Here is a 19,324-nt window from a genome sequence, read left to right as displayed (position 1 = left end):
GTGTGAGTCCACCATCTTGGAAGCATTTTCCAGCCCCAGTCAAGCCTTCAGATGGCTGCAGCCCCAGCCAGCATAGGACTGTAACTTCATGAAAGACCATAAGCCAGAGCCACCCAGCCAAACCACTCCCAAATTTCTGTTCTGGTGTGAGATAATAAAACATTATTGTTTGAGCTGCTAAATTTTGAGATAATTTGTTACACAGCCATAGATAACTAAGACAGAGCCCGACCCCGTGAGGCCTCCACGAAACTTACGTGATGTATTCCTCGCAGATCTTGCGGAAGTGATCACGCTCCGGGTCACAGCGCAGGTCATCATAGAGCTTGTTGATGAGGACAGAGGCCAGCATGCGGGTGTTGTCAGTCAGGGGCAGGCAGGACGGCAGATCTGGAACCTGCCCCACGACCTTCAGGATCTTCCTCAGACCTGCAGGGTAGACAGTGGCAAGCCTAAGATTCCTGCTGGGCTCCATCCTCACACACACCGCTCACTCAGTGACTTGTTATCATCAGCTTCTCTCCAGCCCTGTCTGTAGAAAACATGTGGTTCATCTAGAATGAAGGGCCCTAGAATGGGGTAAAAGGACCCAGGTTATACAACTGACACTGCCCCCAGCTTGACCAATTCACCTCCCTTTAGGGGCCTCTATTTTCATATGTACAAAATCAGGACTAGTTGATCTCAGAGGACTCTACCAGTGCTGACATTCCATGGGCTGATGTATAGTCTTCTCCAAATACTATTTCATATTCTCTTCCTCAAGCCTCAGCTTCTTCATTTGTAAAATGGGAATAATACTACCTACCTCATAAAGTTTGAGGGCTCAATGAGATAATGTATGGAAACCCTACTGTCAATCCAGACACATTATTATCACTCAATAAATGTTTATTATTGAGTGTGTATTTATTAAGTATTTATTTAGTAAATGCCATATTTACATTTATGATGATGATGATGATGTCTTCTCATCTCTTCTGTTGAAAAATCTTCAATGGCTTCCTATTACCGTCAGGCAAATTCAACAGTCATGTCTTTGTTAAATAAATGAGCATCTTTGGGGTACTGGCTACCAAAATAACAGATACGATCCTGACCTCAAAAAGCTCACAATACAATAGGGAAAACTGACATATGAAGATTACAATGAGATGTGATAAGTACAGAAGGGTAACGCTGAAGATGAGGTGATTCACTTCAACAAAATAAGAGCTGCAATTTATTCTGAGCACTTACTACGTGCCAAAAGCTTTATACACATTAACTTCATGTAATCCTAACAATAACCCTACTGGTTAGGAATAATTATTTCCATCTTTCAGAGGAGAAAAACAAGACTTAGAGAAAAGTCAAGTAAGCTGCCCAAGACAAGTCAAGTAAGTTGCCCAGTGACATAGCAAGGACACGCTCCCAATCACGTCTTATTTCAAAGCCTGTGATGTTAGCTGTTACACTATGTTGCCTCTGGGGCAACAGACAGGTGGATTTCAGAGCCAGGTTTTAGAGGTGGCTTGGAGCTGGTCAGACCTTGGGTAGTACAGGTAAGTGGGAGGAAGAACATTCCAGTTAAAAGCTGGGAGGCATGAAACTCTAGATGTTAGGAGGGAATTAAAAGTGCCTGGAACCACCCTGGCCAACATAGCAAAACCCCACCTCTACTAAAAACACAAAAAAATTAATTGGGCATGGTGGCGGGCACCTGTAATCCCAGCTGCTTGGGAGACTGAGGCAGGAGAACTTGGGAGGTGGAGGTTTCAGTGAGCCGAGATCACACCATTGCACTCCAGCCAGGGCTACAAAGGCCAAACTCCGTCTCAAAAAAAAAAAAGGGCCTGGAAGTGGCTTGGTGGCTCATGCCTGTAATTCCAGCACTTTGGTTAGGCAGAGGTGGGAGGACCACTTGAGCCCAGGAGTTTGAGACCAGCCCGGGCAACATAGCCCATCTCCCCATAAGAAAGAAAAAGAAAAAGAAAGTGCCTGGCAATAAATTTTGTGCTATGTACATTTTACCACTTAAAGGAAAACTTCTGTTTCCTCCCTAAACTACTTCTACTCTCAGAGCTTACTTCTGACACCGGATGGGTGTCCTACAATTCAACGCTGACACTAACTACTTGGGGTTAGCACAGACCCCACAGGTTAAGGGCTCAATCCCACAAGACTACCCTCCTTTAGATGCCAGCCTCAAGTCCAAGTTGCCACCTGTGCTTCTGACTGGCCAACTATAAATCAGAGATTCCCACGACCCTCTCCCTCAGGTTTGATAATTTGCTAGAATGGCTCACAGAACTCAGAAAACCAGTTTAGTTACTAGATTACCAATTTATTATTGAAAAAACAATAACAGCAACAAAAACAGAAACTCAGGGACAGCCAGATGGAAGAGATGCAGAGGGCAAGGTATTGGCAAGGGGCGTGGCACTTCCATGCCCTCTCCAGGTAGCCATCTCTCCAGCACCTCCGTGTGTTCACCAACTTGGGAGCACTTTAAGCCCCTTTGGCTAGGGATTTTTTTTAAATAGAGGCTTCATTATGTAGGCACGGTTGATTAAATCATCAGTTATTCGTGATGAATCCCACCTCCAGCCTCTCTCCCCTTCCTGGAGGTAAGGGTTGGAGGGCTGAAGGTTCCAATCCTGTAATTGCATGGTTGTTTCCCCTGGCAACCAGCCCCCATTCTGACATTCTGAGGTTATCTAGGGGATCCCAGCCACCAGTTATTACATGAGCATACAAAAAGATACTTATCACTTCAGAGGTTAGCTGCGTGCCAGGAAACAGCAGCAGAGACCAAATATGTATATTTCTTATTATGCAACAACCATGCATTTAAAAAGTGCTCAGTAGGGCTGGGGAGTAACAGGAAATGCCTGATGAGCCAACACAGACTCCCCAGCCTGGGTCCCAAAAGCATCCCTCAAATGCACCTCTCCAATCTCATCTCCCAGTCTCCCCTTCCATTCTTGCCCACGCCTTGAGCAAATCATTTCTCTTCTGTTCAAACACTCTAGACCTTCTTCCTGTCTATCTTTGCCCCTTCTCTCACCCAAAAGCTCACTTCGGGTTTGACATCCTGACAGCTCCCTTACCGTGCCTCCCAGCCCAGTTTGCACAACACATAACGCCTCAACATTGCAGCTTTGTATTCGAATATCTGAATTTTAAAATCCACATTATTTTTACCCAAGTGCTGTCCATGTTGGTGCCCTTTACAAAAAGAACAGAACAAAAAATACTGCTCTCCACCTGTCCCATCCCATAACACGTGGATGAGCCTAGATCCTGGTGCAGAGAGAGAAGATCTGTTGTTAACGCTCACATTTCATGATATATGCAGAGAAGACCAGAATGAGGCAGGGAGGAAGTGGGATTTGGGCATTTAGCAGTAGAGTAATGTGTTAAAGTGTAAGCACTTGCACATGCACTTTGCTGAGGTCTATAAAAACCAAACAAGGGAAGTGCAATATCAAGATATTTTTTAAGCTGGGAAGAGTTGATCTGAATCTTTTAGAACAAGGTATAGTCTGTGTGTCATAAAACCTATGGAAGAATTTACCATAGCAGATCATGAAACCACAGGTATGATTCCTTAGCAATCAAAGAAGTTGACTGAGGAGAGAGGTAACACCTCAGAGCTGACAAATTGAGTGACTATCTGCTAGAACATGTGAAAGGAAAATAAAATCTTGGCCCGGTGCCATGGCTCGCGCCTGTAATTCCAGCAGTTTGGGGGGCCCAGGTGGGAGGATCACTTGAATCCAGGAGTTTGAGACCAGCCTGGGCAACATAGTGAAACCACATCTCTACAAAAGAAAAACATTAGCCCGGCATGATGGTGCGTGCCTGTGGTCTCAGCTACTCAGGAGGCTGAGGGGTAGGAAGATCGCTGCAGCCCAGGAGTTTGAGGTTGCAGTGACTATGATCACGCCACTGCACTCTAGCATGAGCAATAGAGTGAGACTCTGTTTCTAAAAAGAAATAAATAGACAGATAAACAAAAATAAAATCTTGGGACCCCCAACTCCCTAAACCAAAGGAAAAAAATTAAGCTGAAAGCTGAATCATGGCAAGAAACTGCCTTTCCTTTTATTCCTAAGCAGATAGCTACAGATAAAAGGTTAAATATCTCCAAAGGTTTAATAAATTACTCTAGTGCTTAAATATGTCCATTCTATGTTCACCTTATCTTATGTAAAGTAGTCATTTACTGAGCAGGAGACAAATACATAATTGACTATTTGACTATTCCCCTACCTCCTCCTTTCTCTTCCAACATGTGCATTTATGTAATGTGACCATATCTTCCCTCTTTCCCCTCCAGGCTGTCCTTCCCCTTGAAATACTGAAGCCCTTAAAATCATCTTTGGAGAAAGGCTCAGACCACAGACTGTTTCTGTGATTCTGTGTTTCCTCTCTGTGGGGCATGTCCGTAACCTTGGCAAAATAAACTTCTAAATTGATTGAGACCTGTCTCAGATACTTTTGGGTTTACAAACGTACTCACTGTGCTTTATATAAACTATACTTGATGCAATTTCCTCCCTTTTGAAAGGCCTGTGAAGTATTTTACCAACCATGAGACTTCTGGAATTTTATCCTGTGGTTGGTGGAGTCCTTGTCCCCATTTGCTAGGTTGCTCCACCCACATGTTTTGGGGATGTGTTTGGGCACTTCCTGGACGTGTTCAGGCTCTGAATTCAGAGGCTTGACCTGCACCTTCACAGGACCACTGGTGGATCCTGATGTGCCAATGCCTTTTCTCACCTTTTCAGTTAGAACTGAAGACCCCTTCAAAAGCCTCACATCTTCCATTTTCTGTTCAGTGCCCTGGTGCCCACTTAAAAGGCTTGAGCAAGCCCCAAACCTTCCCCTCTTCTCACCGTTATCCACCACATAGATGGTACGTGAGTTGTCGTGAATGGCAAGGTCCTTCCTGGGGACATTCTTATTGAGCAGGTTCAGCGCCTGATCCCTGCCCTGGCCAGACACCTTCTTGCTGACTAGCATGTCCAGCAGGTGGCTGGTGATCTGCTTCAGGACCTTCTTGGTGTCTGAAGAACAAGAGGACAGGGATAAGTAGAGAGGGGTAGGAAATCTCACATATATATGACCAAGAAGAGCAGCAGCTTCTAGACCCTGGAAATACTGAATCCACTACTTCCTGAATATGTGAATTCCCAGGGGAGTATAGTGTTGCCCATCTCACCCGGAAAAAGGGAGAGAAATCCCTAGACAACACCCCCAAGCGGTCCTCCAGCCACCCTGAACACTGACTTCTACAACAGCTCATTCCATCCTTGAGCAGTTCGGATTCTTAGAAAGTTCTTCACTCCTACCAGTGACTGGCAGAGATCCAGGGATGCTTTATGTGGTTTCTAATAAACTGATTTAATAAAATGCTTTCCAGAAGGGGAATTTATACTCTTTAGAGACATTTCACTCCCCACAGATTCAGGCATGCTGGGAGCCTGAATTCAAGCTTTTGCCTGTGACGCCTGGACTTCCTGTCCACTGGTAGATCTTAAAAGGAAAATGCCTTTTTTTCTGATTTTGCCCTCCCTGATACTTAGAGATTTTTGTTCTCATTCTAGGATGGAGCCCAAAGGTGGGCAAACCAAAAAGTAAAGCTCTCCAAACCATGTCAGATAAATAACTGATGAAGGAATACAGCTCCATCGCCTAAAGAAGGAAAGATGTAAGCAGATGTGACAGCTCGTCTTCAGACAGAGGCATGTCATGAGAGTGAGATAACAGACTCCTTCTGTGAGGCTCCAGAGGGCAGACTTTGGACCAGAGGCAGATGGAAGCTACAAGGGGGTAGAGTGGAAATCAATATGTGGAAGAATTTTGTAGCAGAGATGTTCAACCAAAGGAAGTCATGGAAGATTGTGAATTGGTGTCTCCCCGGGAAACACGACTCTCACTATAAATGCTCTTGGGTAATCTCCTCCCACACTGGCCCTGGGCTGCTTTTGTGACCTGTGGCACAACCAGAGGCTTACATGGCACTTGCACATTGGGGCTTGTCCATTTAGAATCCAGCCACCATGTTCTATAGAAACCCAAGCTGGCCACTAGCAAGGCCACAAGATCAACAAGGTCACAAGGCCACAAGGTCAACATTTCCAGTTGACTGCCAGCCATACAAGCAGCGCCATCTTGGATCTTCCAAAAATTCTAGCTCAGAAAAGGAAAGTGACTAGCTGACCATTATAATAATAGTAAGTCAGAGTCACATCAAGAATCCAGGACTTCAGGGCTGGGCGCAGTGGCCTGTAATCCCAATATTTTGGGAGGCCACAGCAGGAGGATCACTTGAGGCCAGGGGTTTGAGACCAGCCTGGGCAAGAAAGTGAGACCCTGTCTTTATGAAAAATTTAAAAATTAGCCAGGCATGGTGGCATGAGCCTGTAGTCCTAGTGACTCCAGAAGCTGAGGTGGAAGGATTGAGCCCAGAAGTTTGAGGCTGCAGTGAGCTGTGATTGCATTACTACAGTCCAGCCTGACTATAGTCTTTTGAGACAAGACTCTTGTCTCAAAACAAAACAACAACAACAAAAAAATTCTTATAAACAAATAAGAACAACATCAAGAAATAGGTAACAACATGAACAAACCATCCAAAGACAAAGGAATCCAAATGGCTAATAAAGATACAGAAAAATGATCAATCTGATGAATAATTTAGTTTGAATCTAACATGATAATTTTTAATCTACTGGATAGGCAAATATCTTTAAGAAGGATAGCATTCAAATCTGATGAGAATGTGTTAAAATGGAGACTCTCATCATTGCTTGGTGAGAGTATAAATTGATGCAGTCTCTCAGAAAGGAATTAGAGAGCAATATAGAGAAAGAACATTAGTTATTTTCATAGCCTTTGACCTAGTGCTTCTTTTCTAGGAATTTGACCCCAGGAAATAATTATAAATGTGGCCAGGCATGGTGGCTCACACCTGTAATCCCAGTACTTTGGGAGGCAGAGGCAGGCGGATCACCTGAGCTCAGGAGTTTGACACCAGCCTGGCCAACATGGCAAAACCCCGTCTCTACTAAAAATACAATAATTAGCAGGAGGCTGAGGCAGGAGAATCGCTTAAACCCAGAAGGTGAAGGTTGCAATGAGCTGAGATCGTGCCACCGCACTCCAGCCTGGGCAACAGAGCAAGACTCCATCTCAATAAATAAATAAATAAATAAATAAAAATAAAAATAAATTATAAATGCAAGCATAGATGCAAAAATGGCTCCTGGAGAGTTTTGTATAAACATGCAAATTGGAAATAACTGAAATCTCCAATAATATAGAGCTGATTGATGAATTATCCATACAAGGGAAGATTATGATATCCTTGAAAATAAAGTTTTCTGAGTGAACTTGCCTCTTTGACCCTCCCAGCCAGAGCAATATCTTCTAAATTGATGCCTAGGACCTGGATGTACAGGGAGAAGCATGAGTCTGTATGTGCATATGCAGGAAACAAATGTAAAATTAATTATTAAAATCAAAGGAATCCTTTTTAAGAATATTAAATGGTATGCAATATTAATATAATGCTCAGTGCAAAAAAAATATAACTATTCATAGCAGAATTTCAATTTTGTTAAATATTGATGATTTTAAAAAAAAAAGGAAAGATACGTGTGGTAATGGTAATAGTGATTACCTGAATGGGTAATTATAGGCATTTATTCTCATTTTTACATAGTTCTATATTTTCCCAAATGTCTTCAATAAGCCTCTCTTAGTTTTTGTAAGCTGTGGTAAAATTTACATAAAATTTACCATTTTAACCTTTTTTTTTTTTTTTTTTTTTGAGACGGAGTCTCACTCTGTCACCCGGGTTGGAGTGCAGTGGTGCAATCTCAGCTCACTGCAACCTTCGCCTCCCGGGCTCAAATGATTCTTCTGCTTCAGCCTCCCAAGTAGCTGGGATTACAGGCATGCGCCACCATGCCCGGCTACTTTTTGTATTTTTAATAGAGACAGGTTTTCACCATGTTGGTCAGGCTGGTCTCGAACTCCTGACCTCATGATCCATCCACCTCGGCCTCCCAAAATGCTGGGATTACAGGTGTGAGTCGCTGCGCCTGGCCCCATTTTAAACATTTTTAAGTGTTCAGTTCAGTGGCATTAAGTATATTCGCATCATTGTGCAAACATCAGCACAATCTATCCACAGAATGTTTTTCATCTTGCAAAACTGAAACTTTGTCCCCATTAGAAAATAACCCCCCATTTCCCCTCTTCCATCCTCTGCCAAACACTATTCTACTTTCTATCGCCATGAATTTGACTACTCTAAGTATCTCATATGAGTGGATTCATGCAGTATTTGTCTTTTTGTGGCTGGCTTATTTTACTAGCATAATGCCCTCAATGTTCACTGACGTTGTCACATGTGTCAAATTTTCCTTTCTTTTTAAGGCTAATATTCCATTGTATGTATATACCATATTTTGCTCATCCAGTCACCCACCAATAGACGCTTGAGTTGTATCCATCTTTTAGCAATTGTGAATAATGCAGCTATGCCTGTTACTTTTATAATCAGAAAATACATATAACAGGCCAGGTGCAGTGCTCATGCCTGTAATCCCAGCACTTTGGGAGGCCAAGGCGGGCAGATCACCTGAGGTCTGGAGTTTGAGACCAGCCTGGCCAACATGAAGAAACCCTGTCTCTACTAAAAATACAAAAATTAGGCAGGCATGATGGTGTGTGCCTGTAGTCCCAGATACTCGGGAGGCTAAGGCAGGAGAAGTGCTTGAACCCAGGAGGTTGCAGTGAGTCTAGATTGCGCCACTGCACTCCAGCCTGGGTGACAGTAAGACCCCATCTCAAAAAAAGAAAAGAAAATACATAAAACCAAGCCACCCCCACAAACAGGGAATGCCCAGTCTGAGGTGGCAACTGACCTTTTCTTTCCCCATCCCCTTGAATCAAAACTGAAAAATGTTTCCTACCTAGAACCAGGGCCTCCTCCTTCCCTCGATGCTCCCGCTTGTCCTCCCCAGACAAGGAGTCAATGATGGCTTGGAGCAGGTTGCAGACAGCCAGAGACATCTCCTCATTCTCCACGGCCATGAGGCTACAGATTCGGTCTGTCCGCACTGCATGCAGAATCACTGTGGCCTAGAACCCCAGCAAGAACCATGGTCAGCTGCCTTGCCCCTCCCTTCCAGCTGCCATGCAGGTTAGAGAGGGTATGATAATCCTCACCACCCCATCCCATGCAGTAGAGAAATCAGCCCAGGCAGCCATTGCCTCATGGGCCCCTCGGTCCTGGAAACCTCTTGACACAAGCCATGCCCGTCTCCATAAGTCAGAGCTGTGCCATCCCATGCAGCGGCCACTGGCCACATGAGGCGGTTGAGCTCTTGCACGGTGGCAGGACCATATGGAGATGTGCTGTAGTGTAAAATACACTCTGGGTTTCAAAGACTTAGCATGAAAAAATGTAAAATATCATAGCCTTTGCATTCACCACTTCTGCCTTAAGCACTTTCAATAATTTGTCTTTGCTTAGTCAAACTCATTTCCAACTCAAAGGGAAAAAGAGACTGGAGCACCCTTTGACTTTTTATCTGATTCCATTGATGCCAGCCACAGCCCTGACCACACGTCACCCTCCAGATCCTTGGACCAGCAGTCATCTGCTCCACATGCCCCATGGCCAGGCACTTACCCTGGCTCGGTGGCCGCTGCACATGCCCGACAGGGTCCGCACTGCAGCCAGCACCAGCTCGGGCTTCTTAGTGTCCAGAAGCTGCAGTAGCAAGGCTACTCCATTGTTCTGGAAGATCTTCTCAGCCCCTGCTTCCTCACAGCCTAGGACAATGAGATTGTTGGCAGCCTGAAGGAGGAAGAGGCAATAAGGGTTACGAGGGAGGTATGGCCACCCAGGCCTGGACCGTGGGCCAAGTACAAGAGCCAGTGCAAAGACTGGATCCTCAGAACATTGTTCTATTATCTCACCTTGTAATCCTCCTCCTGGAAACACAGCCCAAGAACATAATTCAAGAAAAAAAGCCATGTAACTTGCATCAAGACCAACTGGATGAAATATATTGCAGCCATTAAAGTCATGAATAAAAAGACTAAGAGCGATGGAAAAAGCATTGGTATGCAGAATCAGAATCAAATGTTTACTCCAATTACACTTATGTTAAAATAAAGATGTATATAATGCTTATAGAGAAGGACTAGAAAAAAGGTGGAGAAATGAAGTGTTTTTACACGGATAATCATTTCCTTAAACATTTTGTTGATTTTCTGTTCGGGGGACTCTGAAGTTCCCAGGAAGTGAGCAGCAAAAACACTAGATGGGACCTGAAAGCCCTGGGTTTGAGTTCTGATTCTGCTCCCTGCTAGCTGTATGAGCTTGGGTGAGTCACGGCACTTCTCTGGACCCCAGACTCATCTGTAAATTTAGGCAGTTGAGCAAGCAGGTTCCCAAGTCTCTTCCCACCTAAAGCCTTCCAACTTAAGGATGCATGAACCTTAAAATAAAAGGCTCCAGGTCTCAAGCAGGACCTGAGAACCCAGGGCTGAGAAACACAGGAGGTGGAAGAAGGGGAGGAGGTGGGCAAAGAGATGTTGAGTTGGGTGCTGGGGAGAGGGCTGATTAGAGAATTCCAGGCAAGCGTGACCAGAACCATCACTATCAACTAAGGGCTTTGTACTTTTCCAAAAAAAAAAAAAAAAAAAAAAACCAAATAAACAACAAAAAAAAAAAACAAAAAAAACCTTATTTTGTCTATAACAACTTATTATGTTCTCAGAAGAGTTTGTTAGGAAAGATATTTGCCTAGTTTATGGATTTATTGAACATAAAACTAACAAAAATTCCCCATTGTCTCTCAAGTTCTTGCAAATGTAAAACACTCAAATGTTCCATTTTTTTCCTCTGCAGAAACACTAGAAGAAAACATTAAAAAAAAAAAGTCCCTCCCCCTCCCCCTCCCCCTCCCCCTCCCCCTCCCCCTCCCCTTTCTTCGGTCTCCCTCTCCTTCTTTTTTCGGTCTCCGTCTGTTGGCGAAGCTGGACTGTACTGCCGTGATCTCGGCTCGCTGCAACCTCCCTGCCTCGGGCTCCTGTGACTCTCCTGCCTCGGCCTGCCCAGTGCCTGGGATTGCAGGCGCGCGCCGCCACGCCTGCATGGTTTTTGTATTTTTGGTGGAGACGGGGTTTCGCCGTGTTGACCGGGCTGGTCTCCAGCTCCTGGCCCCGGGTGATCTGCCTGCCTCGGCCTCCCGAGGTGCTGGGATTGCAGACGGAGTCTCGCTCACTCAATGCTCAATGGTGCTCAGGCTGGAGTGCAGTGGCGTGATCTCGGCTCGCTACAACCTCCACCTACCAGCCTCCTGCCTTGGCCTCTTAAAGTGCTAAGATTACAGCCTCTGCCCCGCCGCCGCCCCGTCTGGGAGGTGAGGAGCACCTCTGCCCGGCCGCCCATCGTCTGGGATGTGAGGAGCCCCTCTGCCCGGCCACCCCATCTGGGAAGTGAGGAGCGCCTCTGCCCGGCCGCCATCCCGTATAGGAAGTGAGGAACGTCTCTGCCTGGCCGCCCATCTTCTGGGATGTGAGGAGAGCCTCTGCCCGGCTGCCCCGTCTGGGAAGTGAGGAGCGCCTCTGCCCAGTCGCCCAACGTCTGGGAAGTGAGGAGCGCCTCTGCCCGGCCGCCCCGTCTGGGAGGTGAGGAGTGCCTCTGCCCGGCTGCCCCGTCTGGGAAGTGAGGAGCGCCTCTGCCCGGCCGCCCCGTCTGGGAAGTGAGGAGCGCCTCCGCCCGGCAGCCACCCCGTCTGGGAAGTGAGGAGCGCCTCTGCCTGGCCACCTCGTCTGGGAGGGGAAGAGCGCCTCTGCCCGGCCGCCCGGTCTAGGAGGTGAGGAGTGCCTCTGCCCGGCCGCCACCCCGTCTGGGAGGAAGTGAGGAGCACCTATGCCCGGCTGCCCCGTCTGGGAGATGAGGAGCACCTCTGCCCGGCCGCCCTGTCTGGGAGGTGAGGAGCGCCTCTGCCTGGCCGCCACCCCGTCTGGGAGGAAGTGAGGAGCGCCTCTGCCCGGCTGCCCCATCTGGGAAGTGAGGAGCGCCTCTGCCCGGCCGCCACCCCGTCTGGGAAGTGAGGAGCGCCTCTGCCCAGCCACCCCGTCTGGGAAGTGAGGAGTGCCTCTGCCTGGCCGCCACCCCGTCTGGGAGGAAGTGAGGAGCGCCTCTGCCTGGCTGCCCCATCTGGGAAGTGAGGAGCGCCTCTGCCCAGCCGCCACACCGTCTGGGAAGTGAGGAGCGCCTCTGCCTGGCCACCCCGTCTGGGAGGGGAGGAGCGCCTCTGCCCGGCCGCCCCGTCTGGGAGTTCTCAGTCAGGCACGGTGGCTCACGCCTGTAGTCCCAGGACTTTGGGAGGCCGAGGCAGGAGGATCGCTGGAGTCCAGGAGTTCGAGACCAGCCTTGGTAACGGCGAAAATCCATCTCTACTAAAAATACAAATAATTAGCCAGACATGGTGGTGGGCACCTGTAGTCCGAGCTACTCTGGAGGCCGAGGTGGGTCAGGATTGCTTGAGCCTGGGAGGTCGAGGCTGCAGTGAGCTGTGATTGTGGAGGCTGAGGCAGGAGAATCACTTGAACCCCGGAGGCGGAGGTTACGGTGAGTTGAGATTGCGCCCTTGCACTCCAGCCTGGGCAACAAGAGGGAAACTGCTTCAAAAATTAAAATAAAATAAATAAATAGTGTGTCTTCACTGGCCCAGCGCGGTGGCTCACGCCTGTAATCCCGGCACTTCTGGAGGCCGAGGCGGGCGGATCACCTGAGATCAGGAGTTCGAGACCAGCCTGGCTAACATGGTGACGCCCCGTTTCTACAAAAAATAAAAATAAATAAAAATAAAAAAAAAGCCGGGCGTGGCGTGCGTAGCCCCGGCCATTCGGGAGAGCTTAGGCAGGAGACTCGCTTGAGCCCGGGAGGCAGATGTTACTATCAGCTGAGATCGAGATCGCGCCATTGCACTCCAGGCTCGCAGATGTTGCTATAAGCCGAGATCGCGCCATTGCACTCCTCGCTGGGAGCCAGACAGAAGAGACCCCGAGACCTCGTCTGGGGATAGGGGTGGCGGGCGGGAAACGGCGACAAAACAGACAGCTAAAAGGAAAGAGAATACAAAAATAGACAATAGGACGTATACAGAATCTCTCTAGCCCAAGACTAAAATTTAGAAAACCACCCACGAAAAACACAATAGCTGCAACTGACAGCATACAATGCGAAAAAATCTTTCTAGAGAGCATGCTAGGCATAACCCAACATGCGAAACCATGGAGACTGTTTTCTGTTGTTAAACTCCCAAAAAAAAGAAAACCACTCAGACTGCGTTTTCTCTCTCTTACTCTCCAAACAGAAGACAAGAACGATCATCAACAGCTCACGGCAGTCATACTGAAACAACACCGAAAGCAAACTTCACACTCAAAAGAAAAAAACCTGCATCTCTTATTCAGGGCTTCCAGTACTGTACGCATTCAGGGAAACTTCTCTAGTAACAAACTATACAAATGATCTCTGGAAGTATAGTTTTAACATTCTGAGCTCAGCCTCTGCTGGGTCTACGTCAGCTGCACACTTTTAACTGATGGCGAGATACTTTCGCTATTTCCGATGCCATTATGAAACAAATAGGAAAATAGTTTGGCAATAACATCTTTTCGAATATTATCACTTGACAGATTTTGACGTTTTAGGTGGAAACGTAATTTTAAAAATTGTTTTAAGAAGTTTAAAAGCCGGCATGCTTAATTAGCATAATACTGAATGACAGCCAATCACAAACTGAATTTTTGAAGCAGGAAGTGTTTGCTTCTGGTGCGGTGCGCCCGCCTGTAATCCGGGAATCCCAGCGTTTTGCGAGCCCACGCCCAGGCCCAGGAGGGAGGATCCTTTGTTCTATGAGTTCGACACCAGCCTAGGCAATATAGCGGAATCCCGTCTCTACCAAGCGCGGGGGAAAAAATCAACAATGAGCTGGGCGTGATGGCACGGTCTGTAATCCCAGCTACTCGGTAGGCTGAAGCGGGATGATCGTTTGAGTCAGGGAAGCTGGCTGAGTTCAAAGCTGCAGTGAGCTTTGATCAGTCACCCCACTGCACCCCAGCCTGGGAGACAGAGTGAGATCTTGACTCTTAAGAACAATTTTTTTTAGGGGGGATGGTATAAAATAGATACAAAATTTACCATTTTAACCATTTTTCACATATACAACTCAGTGGCATTAAGTACATTCATGTAGCCATTGGCATGTAACCATCACCGTTATTTATCTCCAGAACTTTTTCGACATCCCAAACTGAAACTCTACCCATAAAACAAACTTCCCTTTCCTCCCTCTGCCCAGACCCTTTTAATCACTATTCTACTTTCTGTCTCTATGAATTTGATTCTTGTAGGTACCTCTATAAGTGGAAACATGCAATATTGTCCTTTTGTGTCTGGCTTATTTCACTTAGAATGACGTTTTCGAGGTTCATTCATGTTGTAACATGTTGCAGAATTTCACTCCTTTTTCAGGCTGGAGTGCAATGATGCATGACATGACAGCTCACTGCAGCCGTGACCTCCAGGGCTCAGGTGATCCTCCCGCGTCGGCCGCCTGAGTGGCTGGGATTGTAGGCACATGCCATCACGCTCGGCTAATTTTTTGTATTTTTTGTGGGGAGGGGGTTTCGCCACGTTGCCCAGGATGGTCTTGAGCTCTTGGGCTCAAGGGATCCACCCGCCTCGGCCTCTCAGGGGTGTGGGACTGCAGGCGTGAGCCACCACGCCCAGCGGTTTTCTTAATTACATTTTTGAATTGTTCCTTGCTAGTGTATAAAAACAACTGGACCGGGCGCGGTGGCTCACGCCTGTCGTCCTAGCACTTTGGGAGGCCGAGGCGGGTGTATCACCAGGTCAGGAGATCAAGACCAGCCTGGTCAACGTGGTGAAACCTCGTCTCTGCTGAAAATGCAGAGATTGGCCGGGCGTGGTGACGCGCGCAACTGTAATCCCAGCTACTGGGGAGGCTGAGGCGGGAGAATTGCTTGAGCCCTGGAGGCAGAGGCCGCAGTGAGCCAAGATCGCGCCACTGCACTCCAGCCTGGGTGACAGAGTAAGACTCCGTCTCAAAACAAAAAAAAAACACATTGACTAGCAGACTAGCTGTGGTAAAAGTGAACCTCTGTGTCTCGTTCCTGAACTTAGGGGGAAAGCTTTTAGTCTTTCGCCCTTAAGTATGATGGTAACTGTGGGTTTTTCACAAATACCTTTTATAATGTTGAGGCAAATCCCCTTGTTTCATAGTTTTCTCTATGTTTTAATGATGAAATGTTAGAATTTCTTAGATGCTTTTTTCTGTGTCAGCTGGAATGACTGTTTTTTTCCCTTTGTTCTAGTAATGCGGTATATTACATTAATGGATTTTCTTATGTTGAACCACCCCCTGCGTTCCTGGGATAAATCCCTCCCATCCCCTCAGCTGCAGCACCTGGTTAAAGCCTTCTTCCTTGGCAATAATAGTTGTTTTATGGTATGAGGCCACCACTTCTCCTGTTGTCCTTCCCAGTTTCTCCCCAACCTCCCCTTTTCCCTAGTTTGTAAGACAGGAGAAAATGGAGAAAGCAAAAAGTTGAAAAGAAACAGAAGTAAGATAAATAGCTAGACGACCTTGGCGCCACCACCTGGCCCTGGTGGTTAAAATAATAATAATATTAACCCCTGACCAAAACTACTGGTGTTATCTGTAAATTCCAGACATTGTATGAGAAAGCACTGTAAAACTTTTTGTACTGTTAGCTGACGTATGTAGCCCCCAGTCACGTTCCTCACGCTTACTTGATCTATTATGACTTTTTCACGTAGACCCCTTAGAGTTGTAAGCCCTTAAAAGGGCTAGGAATTTCTTTTTCGGGGAGCTCGGCTCTTAAGACACGAGTCTGCCGACACTCCCGGCCGAATAAAAAAACCTCTTCCTTCTTTAAAAAAAAAAAAAAAAGGTAACAACTTTGGTTAAGAGGATGATTATGTCGGTAAATATTTAAATTTTTCAGAATGACTTCTTTCAATATTTTTTAATAAAATAAAACATTATTTTAATGGGCCGTTATTTCTTAGGGCCGAAATTACAGTGAGGCAAGTGAGGTACTTGCCTTGGGTGCAAAATTTAAAGGGGCACCAAAGAGCTCAATAATCGAATAATAATCAATGCTATATTTTTAAAAATCAAAATCAATGCCAAAAAAATCCATGATGAACAAAACATCAAAATTTCAAATAAAGACAGGATCCAACCTTGCTGCATGACTCTCCTCACTAGATTCACCCAAATCGCAGTGCTTCTTATGGTTTACACTGTGTTCCAATGTGCTTAACCTTTGGCCAATTTTCCTTCCTGGGCTGCAAAGACAGGCCTCCGGTCCCCCTTCCCCCTCGGAATGATGCCACTGTCCAGACTGGCGGGTCCTTCTGCTGGCTAGATGTCATTGGCCAGCACTCACCTTTTCCCGCTTATCAGCCTCACTGTTTTCGTCCAAGAGGATCTCAAACATCTTCTGTACCCTCGAGTCTGTGGAGAACTGCACTCGGAGCTGAGGAGAGAGGAGGGAGTAGGGAAGGAGGCAGGTGGGGTCCACGTCATTTCAGCTCCACATTCAGTTCATCTCAGTAAATATCAGGGTGTCTACTCTGGACTCCCGCACATACATTCATTCATGTATTCATTCGACAAACATTTACTGGATAACTACATTGAATTAATAAATACAATAGAATTGTGAACAAAATCAAGTCCTTGCCCCTGAAGGCTCACCATCTGGTTACATTTGTTATCCCATTTAGACATCACAATAGTCTGGGAAGGCCTATAGGGTCTTCAGCCCAGTTTTAGAGTCTAGTAAACAATCTGCTATTAGACATTTAAATAGGGATAAACAGAAATATGTTTCCATACTCAGAATCCTGAAGCAGCTTTCTTTTTTTTCTTTTTAACACACCTGAAGTGTAGATGAAGCAGCTTTCAAGCTGTTTCAAGCAAATCGAACTCATTTTGTTTGGATATCTAGTCCCTCACAGTCCCCACTCCAACCCCACTGCCCTGGGTCTTCCATAAAGTGACCTAACTGATCATCATCCTTCACTCCGCCAGCTCGTTTTGAACCTCCTGTTACTTTGTTTGGGGGGTCCACACTACTCCCACCTACTTCTGAGCACATATTTAATTTTTAATTTTTTTTTTTTTTTGAGATGGAGTCTTGCTCTGTCACCCAGGCTGGAGTGCAGTGGCACGATCTCGGCTCACTGTAACTTCTGCCTCCCAGGTTCAAGTGATTCTCCTGTCACAGCCTTCCGAGTAGTTGGGATTACAGGCATGTGCCACCATGCCCAGCTAATTTTTATATTTTTAATAGACACGGGGTTTCACCATGTTGGCCAGGCTGGTTTCGAACTCCTGATGTCAAGTGATTCACTCACCTCGGCCTCTCAAAGTGTTGGGATTACAGGCGTGAGCCACCACACCCAGCCTATTTTTAATTTATTTTTAATTTTTGGTAGGAACAGCATCTCTCCCTATGTTGCCCAGGCTGGTCTCCAACTCCTGGGCTCAAGTGATCCTCCCGCCTTGGCCTCCCAAAGTGATGGGATTACAGGCGTGAGCCACTGCACCCAGCCCTGTGCTCATTTCCTTTGGGGGTGCGGAGAGGTCCTTCCTTCACCTATCCCTCTCTGAATCTCTCCTTAGTTTATATTTCCTCAGTCCTTGAGTCTGCACCCTGGACAGCATGCTGTGGTCCTACCACAGGGCTTCTCCAGATGTGTAGAAGTTACTGAGTCTTGGAGCAAGGGGCTGAGTGATCAATTACCTTACTGCTCTTACAGAGAGGAAACCAGCACCCCAAGAGATGCCCCACAAAACTAGCAGCTGAGCCAGGACTAGGGTTCAGGATTTCTCACCTCTGGTCCAGGTTCTCCCCACCCTACTCCATTTCCTAGCAAATATTTTATGCTCCCGGCTCACATCAGTAATCCCAGCACTTTGGGAGGCTGAGGTGGGTGGATCACATGAGGCCAGGAGTTTGAGACCAGTCAGGCCAACATGGTGAAACCCCACCTCTATCAAAAATACAAAAATTATCCAGGTGTGGTGGTGTACGTCTGTAATCCCAGGTACTTGGAAGGCTGAGGCACAAGAATTGCTTAAACCCAGGAGGCAGAGGTTGGAGTGAGCAGCTGAGATCATGCCACTACACTCCAGCCTGGGCAACAAAGTGAGAGTCTGTCTCAAAAAAACAATCATGCTCCTAATGGGGCCTGGCTCTCCTCTATCCCTCATCGATGTCCTCAATTCCCAGGTATTTTGTATTTTATAATACCTAGGAAGAGAGAGAGATCATGTTGCAGAAATACTAAGTTATAATAATATTTCTAAGCCTCCATCTGGAATTTTTTTTGAGGGGTGGGAGGGACAGAGTCTTGCTCTGTCGCCCAGGCTGAAGTGCAATGGCACATGATCTCAGCTCACTGCAACCTCCACCTCCCAGGTTCAAACAATTCTCCTGCCTCAGCCTCTTGAGTAGCTGGGATTACAGTTGCCCCCACCACACCCGACTATTTTTTGTATTTTTAGTAGAGACAGGGTTTCACCATGTTGTCCAGGCTGGTCTCAAACTACTTGACCTCAGGTGATCTGCCCGCCTCAGCCTCCCAAAGTATTGGGATTATAGGCATGAGCCACTGTGCCTGGCCCCATCTGGAATTTAAAAGACCTGTGTTCTAGCCTTGGCTGGCTTGTGCCCTCAAACAAGCATCACAGATAGAAGCACCTGCTTAGCTGTTCTGTGCAGCCTGCCTATGCCACTTGCTGTCTGTATCTCAGAGTGTGGAGGTAGGGCTAGCCCTGCCCTGATGACCCACCTCCCTAACCCATTCCTACTGGGAATGAAGAGAGAGGCTGGGCAGCCAAGGGTTGTGGGAAGAGGCCCAGCTTACCTTCTCCTGAATGCTGGTGTTGAGTCTCCTCAGCGTCTCCTGGAAGTTCTGGTTCCGTGGCTCGAGGGTGGCACAACGCTGCACGTCCTTGAAGGCCTGGTCCAGCTTCCCCAGGTGCTCCAGTGCCTGGCATCGCCGATACAGAGCCTTGATGTCCGAGGAGTTGATGTCGATGGCTATCAAGGGGAGACAGGGGATGAGGGCCTTAGGGAGCCAGACTACAGACCACCAGCCCCACTGCCCCAACTCCAGGAAGCATGCTCTTGCTGCGCTTCTGTGTCTTCCTTGGAGATTATCCACCCATGTGGA

At 46.9% G+C, this 19,324-nt stretch overlaps 1 protein-coding gene and 1 non-coding gene across 4 annotated transcripts in view; both read right to left on the bottom strand.

Moving 5' to 3' along the window:
• The window catches only part of UNC45B (unc-45 myosin chaperone B), a 45,665-nt gene that overhangs the window by 24,242 nt on the left and 2,099 nt on the right, over positions 1 to 19,324 (bottom strand). For 2 of the 3 annotated variants that reach the window (XM_054458385.2, XM_054458384.2), the window contains exons 4-9: positions 19,016 to 19,191; positions 16,528 to 16,617; positions 9,695 to 9,862; positions 8,973 to 9,141; positions 4,884 to 5,054; positions 258 to 429 (exon numbers count right to left, since the gene is read on the bottom strand). In XM_054458385.2, the coding sequence (XP_054314360.1) occupies positions 258 to 429; positions 4,884 to 5,054; positions 8,973 to 9,141; positions 9,695 to 9,862; positions 16,528 to 16,617; positions 19,016 to 19,191 (946 nt within the window). Of the gene's footprint in view, positions 1 to 257; positions 430 to 4,883; positions 5,055 to 8,972; positions 9,142 to 9,694; positions 9,863 to 9,984; positions 10,177 to 16,527; positions 16,618 to 19,015; positions 19,192 to 19,324 lie in introns of those variants that run through there. The other variant, XM_054458387.2, reaches the window with a different exon arrangement.
• On the bottom strand, positions 13,360 to 13,577 carry LOC129018581 (small nucleolar RNA U3). Its single transcript, XR_008495388.2, has one exon. It is a non-coding gene; the product is annotated as a small nucleolar RNA U3 (small nucleolar RNA).

Source organism: Pongo pygmaeus, chromosome 19 (genome assembly GCF_028885625.2).
Source record: "Pongo pygmaeus isolate AG05252 chromosome 19, NHGRI_mPonPyg2-v2.0_pri, whole genome shotgun sequence".
Lineage (NCBI taxonomy): Eukaryota > Metazoa > Chordata > Mammalia > Primates > Hominidae > Pongo > Pongo pygmaeus.
This window is presented reverse-complemented; position numbering and strand designations above follow the sequence as displayed.